This window comes from Zonotrichia albicollis, chromosome 11 (assembly GCF_047830755.1).
Source record: "Zonotrichia albicollis isolate bZonAlb1 chromosome 11, bZonAlb1.hap1, whole genome shotgun sequence".
In the NCBI taxonomy this organism is placed as follows: Eukaryota; Metazoa; Chordata; class Aves; order Passeriformes; family Passerellidae; genus Zonotrichia; species Zonotrichia albicollis.
The window spans coordinates 8,133,132-8,157,429 of NC_133829.1; the positions used below are offsets into that span (position 1 = coordinate 8,133,132).

At 42.7% G+C, this 24,298-nt stretch overlaps 1 protein-coding gene across 2 annotated transcripts; it reads right to left on the reverse strand.

The window, feature by feature from the left end:
- Positions 1 to 502: 502 nt before the first annotated feature.
- On the reverse strand, positions 503 to 24,298 carry MTHFS (methenyltetrahydrofolate synthetase). Of its 2 annotated transcripts, none has more exons than XM_005483429.4 (3): positions 24,158 to 24,298; positions 20,136 to 20,400; positions 503 to 1,809 (listed from the first exon to the last, which is right to left on the reverse strand). In XM_005483429.4, exons 1-3 carry the CDS (start codon positions 24,296 to 24,298, stop codon positions 1,586 to 1,588), a joined length of 630 nt encoding a protein of 209 aa, XP_005483486.2. In that variant the 3' UTR covers positions 503 to 1,585. The 2 variants fall into 2 exon arrangements, with proteins under 2 accessions (XP_005483486.2, XP_074405350.1); XM_074549249.1 differs by lacking the exon at positions 503 to 1,809 and adding an exon at positions 1,832 to 2,542.

Genomic DNA, 24,298 nt, shown 5'->3' on the forward strand with positions numbered 1-24,298 from the left:
ACCTCAATTTCTGCTTGCACCACCCTTCGTGCACCCACAGACACCCCTTTTGTTTGCAAGGTGACTCAGTGTGATAAGGAAGGATGGAAGGCAGCTCTGATCACCACTACTTTACTGAGCAGCCCATATTGCAAAGTGCTCCCAAGTGCAGCTCTCCTGCACACAAGGGTGGGATGCCCAGCAGGCCAGCAGCAAAGAGATCTTCATCCCAGCCAGAGAGATCTTGGTTTACATAGGATGGAGAAGCACCAGGGAGGACAGGCCAGAGAAACCTCAGATGCTAAACCTATGCTCACCCCAGAGCCAAAAGTTTAAATAGCTCCTGTAGCTGCAGAATGGAAACAGCACTGAATACAAGCACTCAGAGAAGAAAATGTTCACACGTGCTGCAGGCATGGTTTTGTTCACAAAACCAGTTGCTGTTGTGTAAGCCTTAAGGTTTTTCCACTCTGGAGCTGATCCTTGAGACTTTATGGATTTTTTAAATGATGACACAGAGTAGTTTGGTGAAAATAAACGCACTGATTTATTGATTGAGGGAAGAGTTAAACATGCATAGAAAAGGTGAGGTTGCATTGAAGAAGGAACACAAAATTCTGAAGTTTGATTGAGCCTGATTGGAAATATTGTGCTCTTATACCACAAGGACAGTGTGCAGAGGAAACTCACTTTTTTCATCTGGATTTTCACGATTGTTTTGAGAAGCAGAGAACAACCAACCTTCCACCCAAAAATTTATTCCATCCATAAAACCTGGTCTCAGAAATTCTCAGCATCTCTCATTTTTTACCATAGCACCACACAGTATTTTGAGACATTATGAATGGCTAATGTACAAAATTAGAGAACTTAAAGTAATTTTGAATATTATTTTACCAAAACAGTGCTGTCTCTGAATAGAGAACTGCTTGACCACGTTTTAGAACACATTACAATCTTGCATTCAGATAAAGGAAAGAACATACCAAAGTTATGGACATCAATCTTTCTTTATTAACAGGTACTCCCTTTATTTTAAGACACCTGCGAGGAGCCAAGTAAACAGTCAAAATTACTGCATAGACTAAAATTAATTAAGGCTTTTTTCCCCATCACCATTTTTTCCCAGCTTACTCTAAGACATCTCCATCAATTCCTTGTTTTGTTCATGGATGCACACAATATCTAAGTACTAAGAACTTTTATCACTACAAGTATCTAATTCCAGAATGGATCACGAACTGTCATTACTAGGCAGTTCACTTTTAAACCAGAATAATAAAACTCCTTAGTATCTAGAAGCTTGTATCTCAAAAATATTATGAGGAGAAATGGTCCTTACTGTAATAAACAGTCACTCATTCTTGTTTGTATTGATTCTAGAATAAGAATTCACTCCAGACATTTGCTAATTAGAAGCAAATCAACACAATCCTCACTACTATTACCACAGTTACACTGTTTTTGGAGGTTCCCCCCCCCAAACACAAATAGTGTATTTTATTGGTCCCAAAGCCATACATGACAATTAGAAAAAAACATGATTGATGGATATGACCCCTTTTTTGGCTGCTTGCTCTGGAGGTAGGTTGGTATCAAAACACTTTCAGCAGTCTTCATAAAGGATTTCATCTATTGGAACATCATTTTCTGTCACAGGCACTGATTCACAAATCTGTTCTCTAAAAGCCAAAGCAATCGTGTAAGGCTTTCCACGGGGATGTTTCATACATCTTTCAAGATAGGTATCATAATATCCTTTCCCTCTTCCCAATCTGTTGCCTTTTTTGTCAAATCCAAGGCCTGGCATGAAGATAAGGTCAAGACCTCCTGCAGAAAAATGAAATAAGCATTAGTGGATGCCCTGTGGATTTCCTGATGGCTTGACTACAACCACAGAACTTCAGACATTTGCAAGAACACAAGCTTTGTGTTTTGTAAAATGCTTCCCTTTCTTTGATCAGACAAAAAATACTTTGAATACTAAATCTGTAAATTTACATTTTCATCTATCAATTGCGTACTAGTTCAGCTGAAAAATAATTAAATCTTGAAAAGCTGGATGGGAAAAAAACCCTGCATTTTGACAAATTTATTTTATCATTTTAACCCCACACTTCCAAATACAAATTATTATGACTCTAAATCAGACAGAGGCTGAACTCAGGGAAATTAAACGCAAGAGGAATCAGAAATCAAATGAACTTCAACATCAGACACAAAATAGAAAAGGAAAAAAAGGATGAAAAGATGTGTAGGAGAGAGGGGAGACATCTTCTTGACACCACTGTAAGATGACATGAACCTTCTCTTGACCTTCCAAACCCAAAAATCCTTGAATACAATATATTCTGAAAGTGGCAATTTGCCCTCCTAAACCAAGATGAAGATTTGAAGGCTTGTCCCTTCATGATGTCAGGCTCCTTTTGTCCCAGAGGATTTTCCTTCTCAGCCTCCAGCAATTTCCTCTGTTGTTCCAGCAGCACACACAGGCGTTCTGCTTGCCCTCCTTCCAGTATTCTGGTGAGATTGCACTTGATTGGAACGCAAATCAGTTAAAAAGCTGAAAGAAAATGCATAAGCTGCTAATGACCTGGACTGGCTGGAAACTCCAAGAGAAGACCCCACCAACCAGCCCCAGATAAAAAGGCAAGAGCTCTTGGTTTGCTCCTGCTCTGTCAGGGGATGTGATCAGCACCATGCCAGGGAGCCATGTCCAGTTTACACTTGGCTGCACACTTGTTTCAGGAGCTGATTCCCATCACTGAAACTGCCACGAGCAGTGGCCACCAGGCACGGAGGCTGCTGCACATCCCTGTCCCTTCTGCAAGGCGGGCACGTTCAGTGTGACAAGTCTTGCACAGACATTCTCCAAACAAATCAGCTGGACTGGCCTGGTGCTGACTCCTGAACCCAGGAACATCCCATTTAATCCCTTCACAAAGCAAAGAAAGTATTTTATTTCTTGCTGCTGTAGCAGACAGACACTTAGTGAGAGAAGGGCAGGGAGTGGAAAGGCAGCACAGACTAAAAGACAGCTGACACGAGTCTGGAAAGAGAGAAAATGCAGAGTCTCAGTCCACTGCTTCTGCCTTCTTACAGGAACAGTGCTTAGCCTTGAGCAGCTTTTCTGTGACCAGACTCTGCTCCTGCACCAGAGCTTGGACCTGGTCAGGTATTTTTCTGCTTTTTCCATGTCCACACCTAATCCTTCCTGCCATTTTGGGCTGAGCTGCTTTTAATACAACTGAGGGATGATGCCCAGCACTGAAGGAGATGTGTGGGAGCATGTACTGGAAAAGCCAGAGCAAAGCAGAGTTTTTCAGTTTAGAGGGAATCCCACCTGAAATCACACAACAACTCCAAACTCTGCCTGGAAGAGCATGTTAACAGTTCACATAAAACCAACTCATCTGCACACGCTTCCCAGGCTCCTGGAGATTTCCTTCAACTCTTCATTGTTCAGAGAAGAGTCACTGACATGAACACTCATCCATCATGGCCTGATGTCTTAATTAGAACATTGATATAAAATATGCAAGGCAACACAGTGCAAAATGCTTAGAGAACATCAATCTTGCAAATCCAGCAAGAAGCACAGTTTTTCTAAGGAGGTCAGGGGAGCAAGGGGAGAGAATTAGCCAAAGAACAGATCACAGAATAACACTGGTGGGATTAAAAAGGAGTCAGGGTGTTTTACACACTGCAGTCAACTTTTGATTCAGAGAACAGTGAAATGAGTGAAACAGTAAACAGCAAACAAAGAGAAAAAGAGGCCCAAAGGAAGAATCATGGTCTCCCTGAAAAGAGATGCCATTTTAATGGTACCACCATGTACATAATTTGGGACATACCACATCACATCCCCTCAGTTTGGTCTTGCCAATTGTCAGGCCTGTGGAGTAGGACCTAGCAACCAGCTCCCTGCTAGCAAGGTCAGGAATAGATTCTGCAGCTCAAATCCTCCCCAAGTTACTCCTACTTATTTTCTCCACAACCTGCCTCACATCAGCCCTGTGGAGGTATTCAGGTGGCCCAGAAAGCAGTAAGTTCCAATCAGTCATGATGCACAGAACTAAACACACTCTGCCTCACAGTCTGCTTCAGTCGTTTTCACTCCAGGTGCCTCTCAAGACAAAAAGCAGGAAACATTTGCAGTCTGCTGCTGGCAGGAAGAAAGCACACAGGGGGCAAATCTGCAGAGCAAAAAAGGTGCCATTTCTCCTTACATTTGTGTTAGAGACACGAAGAAGACAAGTCAGGGGAAACACTAGGGAAAGAGGGAAATGGCAAGAACAGTGAAGGGAAGAAATATATTTTCTGTGGAGTTTAACTGATATCATCAGGCGCCTCAAGTGAATTTAGATGTATTAAAGCACTGTTTTCCTCTGGGTTCTCCGAAGAAACAGGGACTCTTAACAAGCTGGCTCCTCTATAATCATGGGGGTTTTATGTTGAAGAACTCAAATAAGCTTATGAAAATCTCAATATGAAGAATTATGCTGTAAATACTGTAATAGTTACCCTTATATTTTTCTTCTGTGGAGCACAGCAATACTGACTGCCTTCTCTGATTCACAACATGTTCTCTGATATCCATGCAACTCACATTGCACATGGTTTAAGTAAAATATCTTTCAAGACTTTTGGTAGAAAAAATGACACAACTAACCCTGCACGAAGCCCAAGGGCAGCTCGAGCAGCATTAGTCCCAAATCCTGTATCAGGATCTAGAATGGATGGCAGAGAGCTGCAAGGACTAAATGTTTCCCTGACATGTAACTTGGGGAGGAAAAAACCTCTTGTGGTTCTGTGGCAGTGTGGGGGAAGAGCTGTCACAGGAAGAGAGGTGACACAGATGAGACCAAGATTGCAGACACTTAAGATTGTTATCAGCACTGAGGGTACATCAACAGGATGACAGCTGAGGATAAGAACGTGCCCCTTGTGGCATGGGGTCCTCATGCTCCCCTGCTCTCCCAGCCCTGCAGGATTACTGTCTGCCACTCAGTTCTGTGCTTGCTCTGTCCTAACATCCCACAGCCCTTGCTCTTACAGCCCACTGTGTGAAATGGCATCCTTGAAAATCCAACACCACATCAGGTGTTTTAGTGCCTCATCAAACATGTTAAGGAAGTCTCATGTTTGACATCTGCCCATCTCCTTGCAATGTCCACTGTCCCCCATGTGTCTTTAAACATTAACTGCTGGTTCCTGGATCCCCAAGGGTCCTGTGACCACATCCACAGTCAATAGAGTTTTGTTACAGGTGAGCTGTGCTTCTCCTGGAAAACTTGCATGCGATCTGCAAATTGCTGAAAACACTGTCTCAAGCAACAACATTTTGCTCCAACTTCTATGTAGAGAATATCCATGGTTCTTGCACACTTTAAGCTACTGGGTATTCCAGTAAGGTTAGTAATTATGATGACAGTCACCTAATACTCAGTGTATCTATGGCATAAGCTCTTGTGGCTACAGCTGCTCCAAGTGTGTAGCACCATGCGTGAAATAATAACCCTGACTTATCTATCAGTGTGGGCACACAGCCATGCTGACACGGCCACACAGGCTTCATTTATACTGCTAAATGCAGCACAGCCAGAAAACAAATTGATTTACAGGATCACAGGTGGTCAATACCTTAATTGTCAGCACAGTGTCTGGCACTGCCGGACCAGGTGACACCCATGACTGCTCCAGGGGACAAGACTGACATGTGCAGTAAAGGCAGAAGGGGACAGGTCTGACTCCTCCAGACAAAAGAAGAGAGGCCAAGGTCTGTGCAGTGTGGACAAGATGTATCTGTGGCACTTATCCCTGTGTTGTTTGGCAGTGTAGATGCAGTCACAGCTTCTGAACCTGTCCTGTGGGTGCACAGGCACACTCTGTTTGCACTGACACCCTTACAATGATGTAGACATACCTTATGTCACAGAGGAGTGAAATGACTGGCCCGAGGACTCAAGAAATTAAATGTGTGGCAAAACTACATTCAAGAAGCAGGTGTGCAAGCTGCACATGCCCTGACACAGCCAGCAGACTAAAGCATCAGCATCCCCTCTGAGTGTTTTAAATAAGAATACACAGTTTCGTTTCCTCCGCAGTGAACCTCAGTTTGGCAGTGCATTTCTCATTACCTTCCATGATGGTATCAGGTTTGATTTGTTCCCCAGGGAAGGATTTTCTCCTTGCACCTCATTACCTCTCTTCTCCTTAATCTGATGTTCCTATTTGAAATGCCAGCCGGCATTTTCAGAAGTGTTCTTGACAATGGTTAATTATAGAAGGGTCCATCAAACTGCACAGATACAGGTCATGTAAAGACTGCTGGGGACTTGTTCTGCCCTCAGAAGGAGCAGCCAGCATGGCTCTCTCCTCCCAGGCTCGAAGGGGCTCCACCAGGCTGTTGTCACTCGCTGTGAGGGGTCATTCATCTCCCCCTGCACAGCTTGACATTCCTAATGGAAGCTGAAACTGAAACACTCTGTCATCCCCACTTCTCATCCCTTGCTGCCACTTGCTTTGTGGGCACAGCAAAGCACCTGAGACCCATCAAAGCGGGAGCTAGGACTCTTTTGATCCTCTCCTCAAAAGCAGAGACAGAGGATGGGGCAGAGGCTGAGCTGCAGCAGCTCCTGTATGCCTGTGAAGAACAGCAACGAGCTCACACGAACCGTGCTCATGCTGTCTGAGCCTACAAGAGGTCAACAGCGATCAGCTCCATGTCACTGCTGCTGCTCCTCACAGCAGCAGCTGTGCAGTTTGAGCTTCCCCTGAAGCACAGAAGTGTGTGCACTGTTTACTCCATCACCACAAGGATGGCTGGATCCTCACAATCTGGTACCTCAGGCAAGAATGAGTTTTCCAGTGGTTGGTTCTGTTTCACACACACCACCCCTCTCGTGCTTTGCTCAGATGTAAATGATTTCATAAGGTGCAGGAGCAGAAGAACCAGGCCAAGAACAGCTTTCTGTTTAAAGGAAAGGAGTGTTCATGTTGCTGTGCCACCATAAACAATGTCAGAGCTGTGCAAAACCTCTGCTGAGCTCATGAGTAATTGAAAGCTGTTGATTACAAGGAATGAAAATTTACTTTGGTCCTTTTCTGACCCAGCAAACACCACAATGGATTAAAAGGCAAACCCTGTTTCAGGAAAACCTTACTTTCCAGAATTAAGAGTGCAGTAACCATATGTTGCCTCCATATCTGCTACCCTGGCAGAGAGGAAAAAAACAACTCAATCACTTGAGTTATCTAAGTATTACCTATCTAAGTTACCTAATATCTAAGTATTAGTCTTGGTGACATGCAGTGTATGAGCCAATGGACTGGAATAACTCAGAAATTTCTAATTAATGACAGAGTCATCACTGCAACTTTAATTACTGTCAACATTAGCATAGTTAGGCCTTCTGGGTAGGTGTGTGCTTTCAACACATACTCTATAGGGCACAGATTACCATCCTGTCTGTATTTACACAGCACCTAACACTGTGGTCTGAGTTAATCACCAGATCTAGGGGAAAACAACTCCACAAAAGTATTTCACTTATGCTGCAGAAAAACCAATCCCTTCCCTTTTATGGTTTCTCCTAGAACATCCTGGGTGCCCCAGCACCACTCCTGAGGTTACCAACACTTACTGTTTCCTTCCAGATAAAAAGGTTTCTGCCCTTTGGAAAAAACCTGCCCTGGGTTTTGAGCACACCATCTCTGCTCTCACTTGTCTCTTGGTAAATGATCAAAGAGGGAAATGCCAGATCTGCTCACTACAGATCTGATCCAGACCCTGCTGAGGTGCATGGTTCCCAAAGGGCTGGGATTGCTTCCAGAGGAAACAAGCTCTTTCCCCCACAAACCCCTGGAGAAGAAAAAGTTATATGTCCAAGGAGACAAAAACATTATCCTTTGCTGCAACTCATAAACATTTGAAAAAAAGGCATTCATCCAAACCCAATGAGGTGCACATCCAGTAACTCAGAGGAATGCAGACATAAACAGCAACATTGCTTGCCTTGACCCAAGCCAGTCTGCTAAAATGCAAATACAATCTCTTAAAAAGAAAGGAAACTTTTAATTGATAATTCTTATTTGCTTACATGATACAGTGTCAGAAGCTCAGTGTGAATTCTCATCTCCTTGGAAACTCAAGCTCCAACATGAAGGACCACATCCTCAGTTGCTGCAAATTGACATTGCCCCATTGACTTCTCTGGGCACCCACCTTGGGAACTACATGAAAATATCCTGTATTACTGACGTGAGTTTGAGAGGAATGAATTATTTTCTCTTGTAGTTATGTGCTGTTGGTTGTTCATACAAAGCTCTCATTGTGTTCTCATTTTGTAGCCTCCTTAAGGTCCCAAACAGATACCTAACAAGACTAAAAGTTGTGTTTCATATTAGAGTAAAAAACATCTCATTTTAAACTGCAGTCAGTAGCTTTTCCTCCAGGTGTTTCCCCTTTGAAAACACATTTAATTGTGCACTACATCAGCAGGACACTGTTTTCTACCTATTCACAGACACCTGTTGTCACAGAATCACAGAACAGTCTGAGCTGAAGGGACCCACAAGGATTATTGAGCCCAACTCTTAAGTGAGCAGCCCACAAAGGGACTGAATGCACAGCATTGGCATCACAGCCACCATGCTCTGACCAACTGAGCTCATCTCAGGGTGTTGCTTCAGAAGGAGCCAGAGGAGGTACCCAGCACAGGAATCAAAATCAAAGTATCCAAATCTCACAGGCTCCATCCACAGCTTCCTGCTATGGGACACACCATTAAGTCCTCAAAACTTCAACTCCTCCAGGGAGAAATGCTCCTAACATCAGGGGTAATTGCTTTATTTTCATTCCTGTGTATGGGAATTGCAGGCAGCAGGAAGGTGCTGTCTCCTTTTGTGTTCCAAAGAACATTTTGCACACCCATACCCCACCTTTCACAGCCATACAGATGCCAAGCAGACTATCTCCTCTGCAATCCTGGTGCCCATGCTGCTGGCATGACACAGACAGCTTCTGTTATTACTTGAATAAAATATTTTGCAGAAAAGAGAACCATCAGCAGAATCTACAAACAAGCACTGAGCAACTCAGCGTTTATCTGTCTGCTCATCCATGTCAGTGCTTTGTGTCAGCATGAAACATTGGTCTTCACAGCTCACACTTGCCCTGCTGAACTACAGCATAATAAAATATTTATCTGCCTCCCTGAGAAGCTACATGATAGCCATCACTCATAAAGGTTTAAAACAACTGAGTGGCAGTCACTTGCCCGTTATTAAATCTCAAAAACACATAATAAAGCTGCTTGATCAGCTCCTCTGCTACTGTGAGCTGTGCTCAAGTAAATACCTCTGATTTTGAATTAAACCAAAATCTTGCAGGTTTAGTGCCAGTACATCTGACAAGCTAAGTGCAGTGAACAACATCAACTAAAGTTTGTCAGCCCCGCTCAAACAAACCTATCCTGCTCCACAGATAAATGTCCTTGCATGTTTCACCAGAGAAGGTGCTGTACAAGGCTAAGACTTGTGTTTCTGGCTGGTTTCACAATGTGGAAATGCTGTGTGAGGCTATAACCATCACACTCATTTCCCCTGAGGTTTAACTTACAGTAAGATGGGGACTAGAGTCTCATTTTCAGAGCCCCACCTAAAAGAAAATGTGAAAAGTATTTTTCTTTTTCACTATTATTCATTGAGCCTGCATAAGCCCTGTAAATAAAACATGATCACTCAATGCCACCCACAAAATGTCTGGTTTTGCAAATTCAGAGTAAGGGAAAAAATAGCTTAGAACTTCCCAGTCATCAGTCTGTGAAAAATGACTTAATCTGTTTCTGATATTCATATATGTGAGCACAGTCTGATTGGGAAAACATGGGCAATCAAAAATGTTTGGTTCCAAGGCTTGCACCTGGATTCTCCTGTGATTTCAAATCACCAAAATACTCTGAAACCAGATGTACCACGGAGCAATTCCAAAGAGAGGAGAAATGGCATTAGAGCCACTTTACAGCACATCAACATATCTTGTTAAATCAGCAAATGCTGACTACAAATCTGCTCCTTCAGAGAAACTCACAAAGCATTGATGCTTGAACTGTTTATGTGGGAATACTGCTGCATCCTAAAATACAAGGATCTTTGTGTTTTTATGGGAATTTCTTTATTTTTTTATCAGCTACACTTCCATGGTGTTTGCCTGAGCATGCATTTGAATACTCCCACTGGATACACGTGCATGTCTTCACTCTTGCAGCTCTTTTGCATACTTTGTCTGGGTATTTTTAAGTCAAAATGAGACAGAGGTGAATCATCTGGGGTTTTTTCAATACTTTATGCATCACTACCAATATTTCCAATACCCTTTGACTCACTCAGCAGATAGCCTATCACAAAATACGCAGAATTACTCATGAAACATAAACAGGTGGGACAACAACTTCCAAGTCAGTGGAAAACCTGGAAAACTTGGCTCCTGTAAGGAGTGACACCATTGATGGGAATATCAGGCTGCTTACAGGCAGGGTTTATTGTACATGCAGAGTCAGCTGGCTGGGAGGTGATGGCACCTTCACAGTTGCTGTCAAATGTGTTATCACCACAACAGCTGAGAAATCTTGCTTCTTCCATCTCAAGATTTTATTTTATCTTTTTAAGCTTGCACAGTTTAAAAATCCAGTTCTCCCTGGAATCCTATCCCTCCCTCACTTCAATCCTCAATTTTTATGGGAAATTAGGCTGGAGCATTTGCTCTCCTGTGTGTGAGAGAGCAATGGCTGGGTGAGATTTTAATTATAGGAGAGCAGCCGAAATGACACCAATGTTCCATGGTAAATGTATGGAATGCTGACACCTGCCGGCAAAAGCCTTCATGTCACTCCTGAACAGGAATCTGCCCTCATCTACATCCCAAAAATTCCCATCTCACATACACAACAGCTAGCCCAAGCAGGGACTGAGTGCAGCATGACACCAAACGTGAAGATCCAGAGCTATCCTTTCACCATGAGTGTCCTGCTCCCTGAAGGCCAGTGGGCTCTGGGCCAGTCCAAGGAGTTTCCCACATCCACAGGAATAAATGTGTATTTTGAATCTCAGCAAAACCAGCAGGGATTAACTGTGCCAGAAAAACAAATCTTTTGTAGCTGGAAAAGTGCTGACCTGATTTAATAGCCCACTAAGCTGGCAGTACACCAATGCTAGGAAAAAGAAAGGGGAAAAAATGTCACAAATTTCTGCCAGATTCATGAGCAGAATCTGCTCAGCAGCAAGTACCAGAGATGGTACCTGGGATGAGGGGATGAGGGGAGCACAGAGCTGGGCACAAGGAAAGGGCAGCAGGGAAAAGCTTCCTCTCCTCTCCCCAGAGTGTGTGCACAGAGATGAGCTTGGTGCTGGGTCTTCCTTCCCAAAACATGAAAAGAAAGGGACACAAAGATGTCTGTTTGGACAATTACTGCAGCCAGACATACTTGCACATTGGCATTTCTCCTGCATGAGTTATACAGGCTCCTGCCACACTCCAGAAATGAATTTCACCTCTTATCTACCTTTCAAAGGCTCCTGTCTCTAGGAAACTGCATGAAAAAAAATGACAATGCTACTGTTCACACTCACTGGAGCAAAATTAGCCCTTTGAAACAAAACCCTTGAGAGTCACTTGCAATGACTTCAAGGCCCTTGCCCATGTTGCTTTCACGTCTCTTCAAACTTTAATTGATTACAGCAGAAGTAATCTTTTCAGTTGTTTTGATGAGTTTTCTGCAAGAAGGCAAATGTGGATGTGACACTTAAGATGATTACAAGGAAAAACAGTCTTTTAAAGCCTTAATGATCTTTATGGAAGCAAAAAGCTGTAGTGTTCCAGAGCTCTCAGCCTTTCAGGTTCACTGCAGGACACCCTGGCATGGGTGGTATTACATTAAACCACACGTGGTTGCTCGTGGTTTAGTCTGCACAAGGGAGATTCAGGACACAAGGACACCAAAGAGCATTACAAAGCAACACCATAAAAACATATGAACTTTTGCATTTCAGAGCACTTTTTTTAAAGCCTGAAAAAAAAAGTCTCTGTATTGTGTCATACCTGTTTCTGAAAAGAAGCACTGGGAGAAACTCAGGTAAAAGTGTCTGCCTTCACTTAGCAAATGAAGTGTTGATTATTGAGCTGCTCCAGAGAGTTCTGGAAGCTGGTGCAGACCTCAAGGGAAGGGCTGAGAGCAGCTCCAGGGGAGAGTAACCCCAACGCTGGGATGGAGTCACACATCTTTCAGCTGAAGGCTGGGATGCAGAAAAACCCTGAGGAAAACTTGCTATCACCTGGAATGTTTTATCTCCAAGAAAGCATCTTCCTAGCTCTACCTGCTAAGGAACAAGCAGGATGGAATGATATAAAATTATTTTATAGATCTTTACTAGTGGAACAGGCCCTTTTGTAATGATGTGTCATTGTGGAATACTGGTGTGGAAACCTCTGAGAGATGTGCCCAGTGAGCTGATCTGAAAAGCAGTGTTATGGTTTGTACAGAAAGAATTAACATCTCCAGTGCCACTACAGGCATTTCACAGTATTTCTTTACCTGGGCATAAAATTTTCTCCCAGGCATTTTTTTTTCCAGAATAACATCAGAGAGATTGTAAATGCCGAAAAAGCAATGGCTGGAACTCCTAGAGAAAAGCTTCACTACAAGAAAAATAAAACAGTCAAAGTGTGATAGAAAAGAATACAGTAGTATTCACAGTACAAGTGCAACTAAACAATGAATAATAAAAAAGAATGTAACTCAAATATCCTTATTTACTTCTCATCGTAGAAAAATGAAGTATCCCTTGAACTGAAAGCAGCAAATTTAAAATGAATACAAGGGACATAATATTTCACATGTCGCAGGAGGATAATTTAATATTAACATAATAAGGAACATAATATTTCACATTACAACTAACTAACCAGTACAACTCACAGCTGTTGGAAGGCAGCAGAGCCAAGGGCTTAATACAAATAAAATTAGATGCTTAGAGGAATGCTCCAAATGCCTGCTGGAAAGAGAAACCAGAACCTGTTTGTAAGGCAATAATCTGGGCGCTGCAGCTGCAGAGGTAGGAACATCCTTCACTTAGTGCTATACAGCTCCAAGTTGTGAGATTTCCTGACTCTGTAAAACATGTGATGCTGTATGGAATGTCCAGATCCTGCACTGTGAGGGGAAGGATCCTCTCTCCACAGCAAAATTCATGACCAGAATGTTAATGCCTCATTTGCACTGAATTTTGTTCTTCTTTTGCATATCAAAAATACTATGGATCATTGTCTCCAAACAGAAGTTCATTCCAAACTTTAAATCTATTCATTAAAAAGTAAATTACATTAGCAGCTAAGCCTCGATTTTCAATTTTGCATTGTGCCATGCTCTCAGGTTTTCTTTTTATGACCAGTGTAAAAAGATTTTAAATTATAATCTATCCCTTGACGTATTTTGTACTGCAAGTTTTAATCAAGTCTCCCAGAGGAAAAGAAAATCTAATAGTACCTTCAATCACTTTACAATCTTGTTTGGGGTATGTTTTTTTGGATTTTTTTCCCTAAGCAGAAACATTTAACATCTCTGCTTTTCACATACCCATATTTCATTTATTCTTGCTACATTCCTATCTGCATATAGCTCATTTAAATATTCCCAGCTACCTCTGAGCATTGTTTACTACATATCTTTTTTCAGAATTATTAGCATCATTTTGTATGGTCCCATTATGCCTTCATGGACAGCTGAAGTAGGGTAATAGACCTTCCTTATTCCTTCGAGCCACAGCATTTTTTACTCACAAGTGTTTTTTATTTCTAAACTCTAATGTGCCTCATCTTTCAAAATCCTCTCACTTCTGGTGCATGTTTTTTGGGGGGTGGGGGAGGAACCCATTATATTTTTTTAAAATCCCATTTTATTTTGCAATTTTAAGTCAAACCTATTCCTCTTAAGACTGTGCTGCCATCAATTCAGTCACACTTCTCAAGAACTGTGCTAAAATTTGGAATAACTAAGAATACTGATAGCATCACAAGGCCATCAGTCCTGGCAGCAAATGCAGAATTCTGAATGCATGAATAAATAGCAGGAATTTAAAGACAGGTGAAAAAGAGTTTCTGCAGACAAAAATGCTTCTGCAGGGCAAATCCTGATGGCAAAGTTTTTAACAGGGTTAATGGTCGCTCAGGAATAATTTCAAACTACTCCAGGTTTGGAACTGTAGCCTAGAGGTAGCCAGCAGTTTCCTTGTAAGAGAATCATGTTCCCAGATATAAACCCTTATAAACTAAATGCCATCACACAGGTAAGCTGTCCCTGTCTGTTTCTGCTGCCAGCAGGTTGTTGTAATTTATGCTACAGCAAGCCTCACAGTGTTCTGGAAGTTAAAAGGGCAGAAAGATAAAACTACCTTAACCTTAAAAGCCAACATTCAAAAGGTTATATGAAAACAAAGCTGCAAGAAGTTGCTGCTAGACATATGTTAGTACTTCCTTATTTTATTTCAAATTTGGATCTTTTTTTATTAACAATAAATTTTTACTGTCATTGAAAGCATTGATTTTCTAGTTAATATTGCACTTATTATTTTGAAGTTACAACACAAATGCTGTGACCATTAGGCCACCAAAGTTTTCAGCGCTGAAAATGCCAGAAGTCTCCAAACTAAATTACAAAATACAACCCTTGTTCTTAATACATTCATTTCTCAAAGCAAAAATGCACTATGCTGTAGTTGAGTAGCAGCAGATTATTCAGCATTCGTACATATAAGATGCTATTTTGTCAAATGCTGACATTTTTCAGCTTGGGTACTTATGCCAAACTGAGATGGGAGCAGGGGGGTTATGTTTGTTTTATTCCTGCAGAATGGTTCACTGGTTTCCAAGATCACAGCTAGGAAAATAAATAAATAAATAAAAAAAAAAAGGAGAGAAGCTCTGTTGCTCCATGCCTTGTAGCAGGAACTTGAAATCTCACTGGTAGCACCCTCACTGGTGGTGATGGGGCTTCAGCACAGTTCAAACTCATTTGAGCCAGGCTTATGCAATGCTGCAAATGTGTGAAAAGCTGCCATTGGCACAGGCTTAGGAGAGACTGTCAGGGCGAGTTCTGGGGCTCTCTGAAGGTGCCCCCCTCCCTGTGCCACTACTGGAGTCACATCTGCATGATGACCCCATGACTCTCTCCAGGAACCTGTGCCACAGGGGATGTTCCCTCCATCCTGGCTCCTCATTCCCCCTTCCCCACACACAGCACTGATCTGGCTTTACAGGGTAAACTGGATCCACTCATCTGGGTTCAAAAAATCCCAATAAAAACAGAAGAGGGGAAAGGAGGGGAATAATCTTCACCCAGAGCAGCAGATTGATCCAGCTCACCAGAGAGAGGCAGAAATAGGCTGAAAACACAAGAGGGAAAACTCCTCAAGCTGGTATTGGTGCACAGATGGAGCACGTGGAGCTGCAGGCTCAGCTCCTCCTGCCAGACCCATCTCAGCTGTGAGGACTCCCAAGAACTTTCATTTCACTAGCTGCTGCTATTCCTGCTGTCTGGGGCAAGACTGGGAACTGAAACATGGAAGGAAATGATGACTGAAGTTTCACTGAGACTTTTTTGGCATGGCACCCATTTTCACAATCCCTCGCCATCAGCTTCCTTCAATTGCATCAGTCCAAACCTGTGTGGTGGTTCTGAGAAGAAACTCCTGCTGGTGCTGGGTTACTCCTAACCAAGACTGCTTTCACAGCAGAGGTCCCAACGTGGCTGCAGGGCCATCTGTGCAGGCACAGGAGAGGATGGGTGGGGACCAAGAGGAGGAAAAAGAGCAGCAGCTTATTTAATCAAGCACTGCCCAAAAGAAACAATCATAAAATATGTCTTTTGTACTATTTAGTGGGGAAAGTCAAGTTTTTCTAAGCCAAGGCAAAAGAGAAAGAAGCCAGCACAGTGGGGAAGGAAATGAGTAAATTGGGATGGAGAATCTTGTATGTCTGGAAGCAGACAAGTGAAAGAAGACAAAACACATGATCTCCTCCCTTTTGGCAGGGACAAGCTATTTATGCTGGCCCAGCTGCCCCTGAAACGACAGGCTGGGACTGAGAGCAGGAGGAAGTGGGGAATACAGTGAGAAAGGCCAGAGAAGGACACTTGAGGAGGGAGTTTCAGAGAAGCCAGGCAAAGAGCAGAAGGATAGAAAGTGACATTATAGTGGTAGAGAAACTAAAGCTTGAAAGAGGAAGTTTAGTTCAAGGCTGAGACAAATCTGGAAAATTATTGTTTTTGGAGGAAAGAAAGAAGAAAACTTAATGTTGGAAAAACAAGTCTGTATTCACTGGGGGCAGCTCCTCTGCAAAACAGGCTGCAACAGGAACCTGAGCCTCTGCTGCTGCTTCTCCATCAGCAAATACCACTAAATACCTTTATGTCACTGAATGGTGCAGTGATGAAGAGCCCATACAGAAATGCAGATCTCCATCCTGAGGTTTGAATAATGCACAGTACAGAGGCCTGCAGCTCTAACCTGGGCAGGGAGAAAGCAAACCACTGAGCAGACACTCCTTAGAACAGTCATTAACAGCAAGCAGAGTTCATCTTCTGCCTCTGTGAAAGAGCCCAGACCATTTCACTTGGGCTCATCTCTGAGGGAGTTCACACCTGTGGGACAAGGACCATGTAACAATGTACTGTGACACCAGGGCAGAATTGACAGAGATTAAGAGGCTGAATTAAGTCTGTACACATAATCCCATTTCTTGCATTTCTTAGAAAAGCACATCCCAATCCATTACAGTAAGCAGATTCAGAACCATCATTGCTAATAACATTTCATTTTTTGGCCAAGAAAACTATTTAGGCCAAACCCCCTTCTCCCATCATGCAGATGAATGTTAGAAAAGTTGTTTATGATTTATTGCATATCTTCAGCTACCAGTCAATAGTTCAGTTATGAACACTTAAGCATATTTGCTCAGGTCCAAGCCTTCCACCTGAGATCCCTGGCCACATGCCTCCCTTCAAAGAAATCTCCAAGAATTTTACCATATGGAAACACTCAACCTAGTCTTTTTATCTTTTTTTTTTTTTTTTGTCCCAATAAGAATAATCTCTTTTTCAAAAGAATAACTAAGCTTTTCCCTCATAGTTCTCAGAGCGGGTCTAGGTAATAATAAATAACATTACAAATGAGGAAACCCATGTCCAGCTCAGTGAATCACAACACCTCCCTAAACCACACTGAAAATGAAGCTGCTGGCAAAATGTTCTTTAAACTTCTGTAGGAGTACTGATAAAAAAGCAAACACGGAGTACAGTTTTATCTGATTAACTCCTTGCAAAGTTGTGCAATGTTTCTACACTTCTGTAAACAAATACTGCAACCTGCCTGGACTTTCATCAGCAGTATTACCTTGGGCAAAACCCATTTATACCTCTGATGGGCAAGGATAAAAATGGGAATTGGTACTTATTAGGAAAATGTACCACTGGCTTGCCCCAGAAGTTGTCTAAGTATTTCAGTAGATACAGCTGGAAACTAACCAAGTCATGCACCTACACACACCCCTACTCCAAATTATCTGAACTTCTTCCACCTTTGTTCTTTCTGTTATTGTGTCCATATAGCCTGACAAAAGCAACTTCTCACATGCCAATGGGACACCCACACATGGTAGAGAAGATGACAGACTTTCTCCTACCACAAAGCAGTGATCTTTGTTTATGCCAACACCGTGTGACGTGACTACTGCCAAGATGAAAAGAGGCAAACCTGGTCCAACAGAAAAAAGGACCATCTCCAAAAGGAAGGCTTGTGTCTATACAACATTGCCCATGAGTGGTACCAAAGACTGGGAAACTCTATGCAAAAATTATACCTAGTCTTATATTTGAGCTATTCTTAACAGTAAGTATGCCTGATGTTTTATGGACTGTGTGAATTTAAGTTTTTTGTCATGCAAAATGAATACACTCAGAAATGACATGGCTTATTTATGTACCTGCAGGCTATTTCTTGGAAATTACATAGTAATTTATGCCAGCCATGGGAACATTGCTAATGTAACACCATGTTATCTCCTTACAACAATGTAAATGCCTCAGATCACCAAAGTATTTGATAACATCTCTGAGACAAACGTGCCATCCATGCGTCATTCCAACAATGGAGGATGGATGTAGCAGCAAGGCAATTTGCATTCTTGCAAATGTACCAAAGTTCAAAAAATACAATAGGTGACAAAAAATATAGCAAAAGGAATAAAAAGGCATATTGGGTTGAAGTGTGTGTTTCTGTGGGGACAAACTGGTAGTGTGTATATGATGCTGCAACAGTGGAGGAAAACTAAACTAATTCTCTAATTTACAAAAACTGTTCCAGGATAAAGGACCAAGGTTTGACTTCCAATCCAAATGGCCTTATTCCAAAATTACTGTACCAACAGTACAAACAGACTAATATTGAGTCTCAGGCAGAACAAGTCTGACATGGACATACATCAGTTCTTACAGCTGGTCTCTTGGCACCTCTCTGTAGAGCACAGGAGCCCTTCTGGCATTGCTCTCTGCCCACAGCCTGGTGCAGAGAAGGAAGCAGCAGCTCCAGAACTAGCCAGGTACCAAAGTGTGCTCCTGCCTCTCCCATCTTCACTGTCTGGCACCCAGGTACATCTCAGTGTACTCTATAACTGGAAGTCCTTGCTCCCATCATACCTCAAATTGTGTGTTTACTCTGTGATGTCTACAACAGACTGGCTAAATTCAATTAACAGCAGCTCACCAGTAGCACAAAAGCTTGTCCAGAGTGCCTGAACTAAGCTCAGTCAACAGAACTCTGGATATTTTTTATTACCTTCAAAAGTCCCTAAATCCCACCAATAAACACAATTTTTTGACAAACATTGGCAAAACATCAAACAGTGCTAAATATTAAATTTAAAAAAGATGATTGTATAAGGCAGTGAAATCCCTTGCTAGCTAAAATGTAGACACAGAAAGGATTCTGAATTAGGAAAGAGGTAATGACCGAAAATAAAAGAGAAACAAAAATGGTGAAGTGTTCTGGAAAAGTACATTGGCATCCCAAAGCAAATACAAGCCCAAGATCAATCAAACAGAGTCAGAGAAATGTTATGTTCCTTTACCAAGCACTAAAAAGCTGGCAAGTGTGTGAGGTGTGGAAGCTGTCTGCATGGTGAATTTCAACCTGGAGAAAATCTTCCTAGGCTGAGGTTTAAAGCATGAGTTCAACACAACTTTTCCATTAATAAGATTAAACATTTCTGCAGATGTTTTGAGAAGACATTAAAGTGTTTACAAAAAGAATGCAAATAATCACTGCAAATACACAAAAAGTAAGCTTGTTTACAAGTAGGAGTTGGGGAATTTTAGGTTAAGAGATAGGTTATTTGGGGATCAAAACACACACACATAAGTTTGATCTTAATTAACTTGTACATTCTCAACCCTATGAAGAATTCAGTGTCTGAGACAGCATTATAAGGTCAAAATAAAAATGTGAGAGAATGATGCTAGAAAAGACTGCAGGCCAAGAAAGTCCTTTTATTTTCAGTCTAAGGTCTCAGTCCAGAGAGCTGTTCTACAAGGGCAGGTTCCATATCAGCACTGTGATTCATCCATGCAACACAATTTGCAGGATCAAAGATTTCAGAAAATTCTCAGTCTATGGGCATCACCTGAGAAGTTCCCAGCCTTTCAGGCAGCACAAACCAAAGTTCTCAGAGAACATCTTAGACCTGTGAATCCCCTGACTTTCAGTGGCAGCTTAAGCTACCCCCAGCTACCCCTCTTTCCTTCACAAGCCTCTACATGATGCTGGCTGAGACTGTGCTGAGGATGTTCATGGATCAGACCAAGAAGATGATTTAGGTGGAGGGCTGAGTTTTCTTTCAGCTGGATCAGTGCAGTTGCGTTCCTGCTCTGCTGGCATGTCATTGGGGTGGCACAGGGTAGAGAAAAACAGGCAAGAGAAAAGAGCATCTTTCTACAGTGTATAAAAACAAGGTGTAACATTTAATTTCATTCTTGCTATCAAAGTATTTCCTACCAGCCTCCAGGCTACTCTTGCTCAGCAATCCCATGATGCAGCAATAAAATACTCACCACCAGCAAGAGCTTCCTCTCTTGCAGTGTCATCATCACTGGGCTGAAGAATATTCCAAGATGTCAAAGCAAGTGAAGACATGTCTTCAGCTGTTGATAACTTCAGCATGTCCATGTGATTGCTCTGAGGTTTGTAACGGGGGATGAAACACTCCTTGCCTTGCTTAAAAATGTCCTTAATGATTTCTTCTGTCTGAACTTCATCTGGCATGCTCAGGAAAATTGCAATTCTTTTGGATTCTTGGTACTTGGGATGGTCAATCACCTACATGGGAAATTGACACAACTGGTTTGTGAAAAGTTTTTGGAAAGATCAACTTACTTTCATTTAACACAAAATATTCATTGAAAAGGGTAGAGATACAAAGTTTGATGCATCATAAAGAGAATAAATTGACTTTGTTGCCTACTCCAACATTTCTACCATTAGCAAGATCAAAATAGGCGAATTTTTGCATCTAGTGAACTAAACACTGCAACACAGGTTTGGGCCAGCCAAGAACAATTTTGCAGACAATCTTCCAATCCTCTAAAGATTTGTGCCATAACAGTGCAGACATGCTCAAATGCCCAACAAGCACCACTGCAGAAGAATACAGCAGGCCAGAACTGCCAGCTTATACAAGGGTTTAGCATTCCTTTCCTTCCATCCTTTTCACAGGCTGCACCTCTCATCTGTGCCCAGGCAGAGTGGAAGTGCCTCAGTGATAATAACTCAAAGGAAAATCAGCTCCTGAGCAGATGAGTGAGGAGCACAAAGTCTTCCAAGAACAGGCCCCTCTTTCTTTTGTTAACCTGAATGTCTTCCCTCCAGCAGGATGAGATACATGACTTCCAACATCACCTGCTTCTAACAGGTGATCTTATTACTGCACATTTTTCAAAGCTCCAAGGAAGGATGGCCTTGCCATTTTTTGCTTTTCATGAGACTCTGAGCTGGGCTTATAAAAGGCTGAATATAGGAGGGAAAATAAAAAATCCTTATATGGTGAAAAAGTGTTAGCAGACATACCTCACTTGTCTCTGCCCATTCCAGACTGAATTCCACATTAAAATTTGAAAGGAGGCTTTTAAAAGCTTGTCTTAGTCTCTAGCACCTTATACATTTTGTCACTTACATCTGGACAAAAGTATAAATGTGCCCCTACTCATTTAAATGTGATTTACTCTTACTCTACACACTTAGATAAAAATCTATTAAAAATATCAGACAATTGAGAAACTCTCTACTGTCTACAGAGCAGAGATCACCAGATGCCCTGCTCAGTGTTTGTATAACTGGAGGGTAACTCACTCTTATGAGCTTCAGCCTTTGCCCTGGCCTTGTTTTGAGATACAAATGCCCCATCTGAGTCAATATATGGTTCTCACTACATTTTTTATTTTCTTCCCATCACAGCAGTTAAAAACCCAAGTGAAATATTCAGAAGACAGATGGAATTTTGTAAGGCAAAAAAAAAAAACAAAACACTCCAGACTAAATGATGGTGCATGTGTTGCCTGGCCACAAAAACATCTTCATTCCAAACCATATTTTATTTCCTTTTCTATCTGCCTAACCCTACACATGGATTTTTTCCACAGGATTAAGTCAAAAGACCAGAATTTCCACAGTAGCTTTTGCTGCAAAAAGCAGACTGTTTAGTCCAACTGCAGACTCCAGAAAAGAGCTGTGGCTCATGTTGAGGGCCTCCAGAGCCAAATCCTCTCATGGGTTTGGTGAGGAGAGAAACTGAGACTTTCAGAAAAGGGCTGTGTGCTCTGGGCACCACACAGGTCCCATCTGCTCTGATGTATCCAGTAACACATTAATCAGGCTGTAAAGGAGCAAAAATGAGGTTGAAGATGTAAACCCACATGCGAGCAGGAAGACACAATTTCAGATATTCTCAGAATTGTGTAGATGCTCCTGCTATGACTCGGAGCAGCTTCTGAGAAGACTGAAAAAATTTCCACGCTTAACAAATATTATCTGTCCTTTGTTCACCAGCTGACGGCAATTTTTTTCAGAATCAGAGCATGCAAATAGCATGACTTTAATCATGAACATAAGCATTAAAAAAGAATAATCACCCAGAAGCTAATTAAATACTGGTGGCTAGGTCAGCCTGTGAAGCTATTTCATTTTGAATTTAAAGATTATTTTGAAATGAGATTTTTCCACTAAAAATATTATTCAGGTGTTATAAAATAACCTGCTCGCTTTAATTAGCTACAAGCACTGATGTATGCTACAAAGCTACATTTTTGGCTTTATATAATTCCAAGTATTTTCTCAGCCTGTTCCAAAATTCCTCCATGCCTGCTGTATTCGCTACCTCCCATGAGGAAGCCAACTCTACTTTCTGCCACTTACACAGAGCCACTCTGTCCCAAGCAAGCTCAACATTTTCAATTTGTGTCACATTAAGAAAAGGGCAAGACAATTTCAATTTATGTCATATTTCCTGATGCCTTCTTTTAAGCAAAACAAAGGCTGTATCTTTTAGAGTACTCTCACTAGAAGGAATGAGTGCTGTGTTGCTGTGTTTATCAGCAGCAATTAGACAAAGGCTGAGGGCTCCTAAAAATTCAGTACTCCATGGGCTAGGTGCTTAAAAGTTGGCTGAGGACTCTGAATTTTTGAAGGGGATGCATACCAGTATTTGCTAAAATTCAAGAGATTTAAGTCTAGGATGAATGATTACTAAAAAGCATTATCATGAGGGTAGGACACTACATATAGATATGTTTTTAAAAAGCATTCCCAAGGAAAAAAAGGGTTATATGAATTCCAGTTAAAACTTCCTACAACTTCAAAGTTTCTGTGCTGCCACATCCCACTCATGAAGTGGCTACACATTAGTAGTAAATGAAGTCTATAAAATTATTTGAGAGCCTCTGGCAGGAAAATAACCATATAAATGTAGATCATCTAGAAGTACCCGCTGGTGCTGCAAAAAAAATGAGGACTGTGCTCTATTACATGCAGTGACTGCAAAATAAAATTTTATTATGTTTATTAAAATGATAAAATACATCTATATAAAAACTGTGTAATCCAAACACAAACAGGACATTTCAAAAGTACATACCCATATCACTCTGTGCTAGGATACCAGTTAGGCAAACCCTGCTTGATATCTTTTAGAGTGTGAAAATTATATTACAAATAAAATTGTGTGGAAGAAACACCGCTGGAAGATACAGAAGGGAGATGACAGAACATAAAACAAGAGGCCAAATCAGGCAGTGGCTGGGTTTTTGTATGTACGGCCAGAGCCAGGCTGGCGTGAAATATCTGAGATAAACACCTGAGGAGCCTTGCTTGGGGCGTGTGGCAGTCTGCCCCCACTGTCCCCAAAATCCAGGGGTGATGTGTGACCACGCATGGGAAAAGTGTGACCAGCACCCCGGGGTGAAGTGTGACCACCGCTCCAGGGTGAAGTGTCCCCAGCACCCCGGGGTGAAGTGTGGCCACTGCTCCAGAGTATCCCCAGCATCCAGAGCTGATGTGTGACCACTCATGGGAGAAGTGTCCCCAGCACCCAGGGTAATGCATGACCACTGCTCCAGAATGAAGTGTCCCCAGCACCCAGGGCTGATATGTGGCCACCCACGGGAGAAATGTCCCCAGCACCCAGGGTGAAGTGTGACCACCACTCAGAGCGAAGTGTCCCAGCACCCTGGGTGATGTGTGACCATCGCTCCAGGGTGATGCGTCCCCAGCATCCAGGGTGATGTGTGACCACCCACGGAAGTGTCCCCAGCACCCACTGAGAAGTGTGACCACCGCTCCGGGGTGAAGTGTCCCCAGCACCCCCGCGTTAGCCGCCAGCCGTTGCTGTCACTCCGGCGCCACAGCCCCGCTGCCCGGCGCTGCCGCGGCAGAGCCGAGGGCAGGCTCCGAGGCGGAGCTCACCCCCGCCCGGCGGAAGGGCGCCTGAGTCACGGTTTCGATCACCGGCAGGGCCTGGAAAGTCCCGGCCGCGCTCCCCGGCGAGCGGGGCCCGGCCCTGGCCGTGCCCGATGTCCGCACCCACCTTGCGCCCGAGCAGGCGGGACTGGCGCTGCTTCTCGGCCGCGCTGAGCGCCCGCAAGCGCTGCCGCAGCTCCGCCCGCAGCTGCTGCTTGGCCGCCCTCAGCGCCGCCGCCATCGCGCCGCCGTCCCCGGCCGGCTCCAT

Coding starts and splice junctions, on each gene's coding strand:
- MTHFS (XM_005483429.4), bottom strand. CDS start 24,298: ATGGAGCCGGCCGGGGACGGCGGCGCGATGGCGGCGGCGCTGAGGGCG. Junction 20,401..24,157: donor CCCGCCTGCTCGGGCGCAAG/GTGGGTGCGGAC, acceptor TTTCCCATGTAG/GTGATTGACCATCCCAAGTA. Junction 1,810..20,135: donor AGAGGAAGCTCTTGCTGGTG/GTGAGTATTTTA, acceptor ATTTTTCTGCAG/GAGGTCTTGACCTTATCTTC.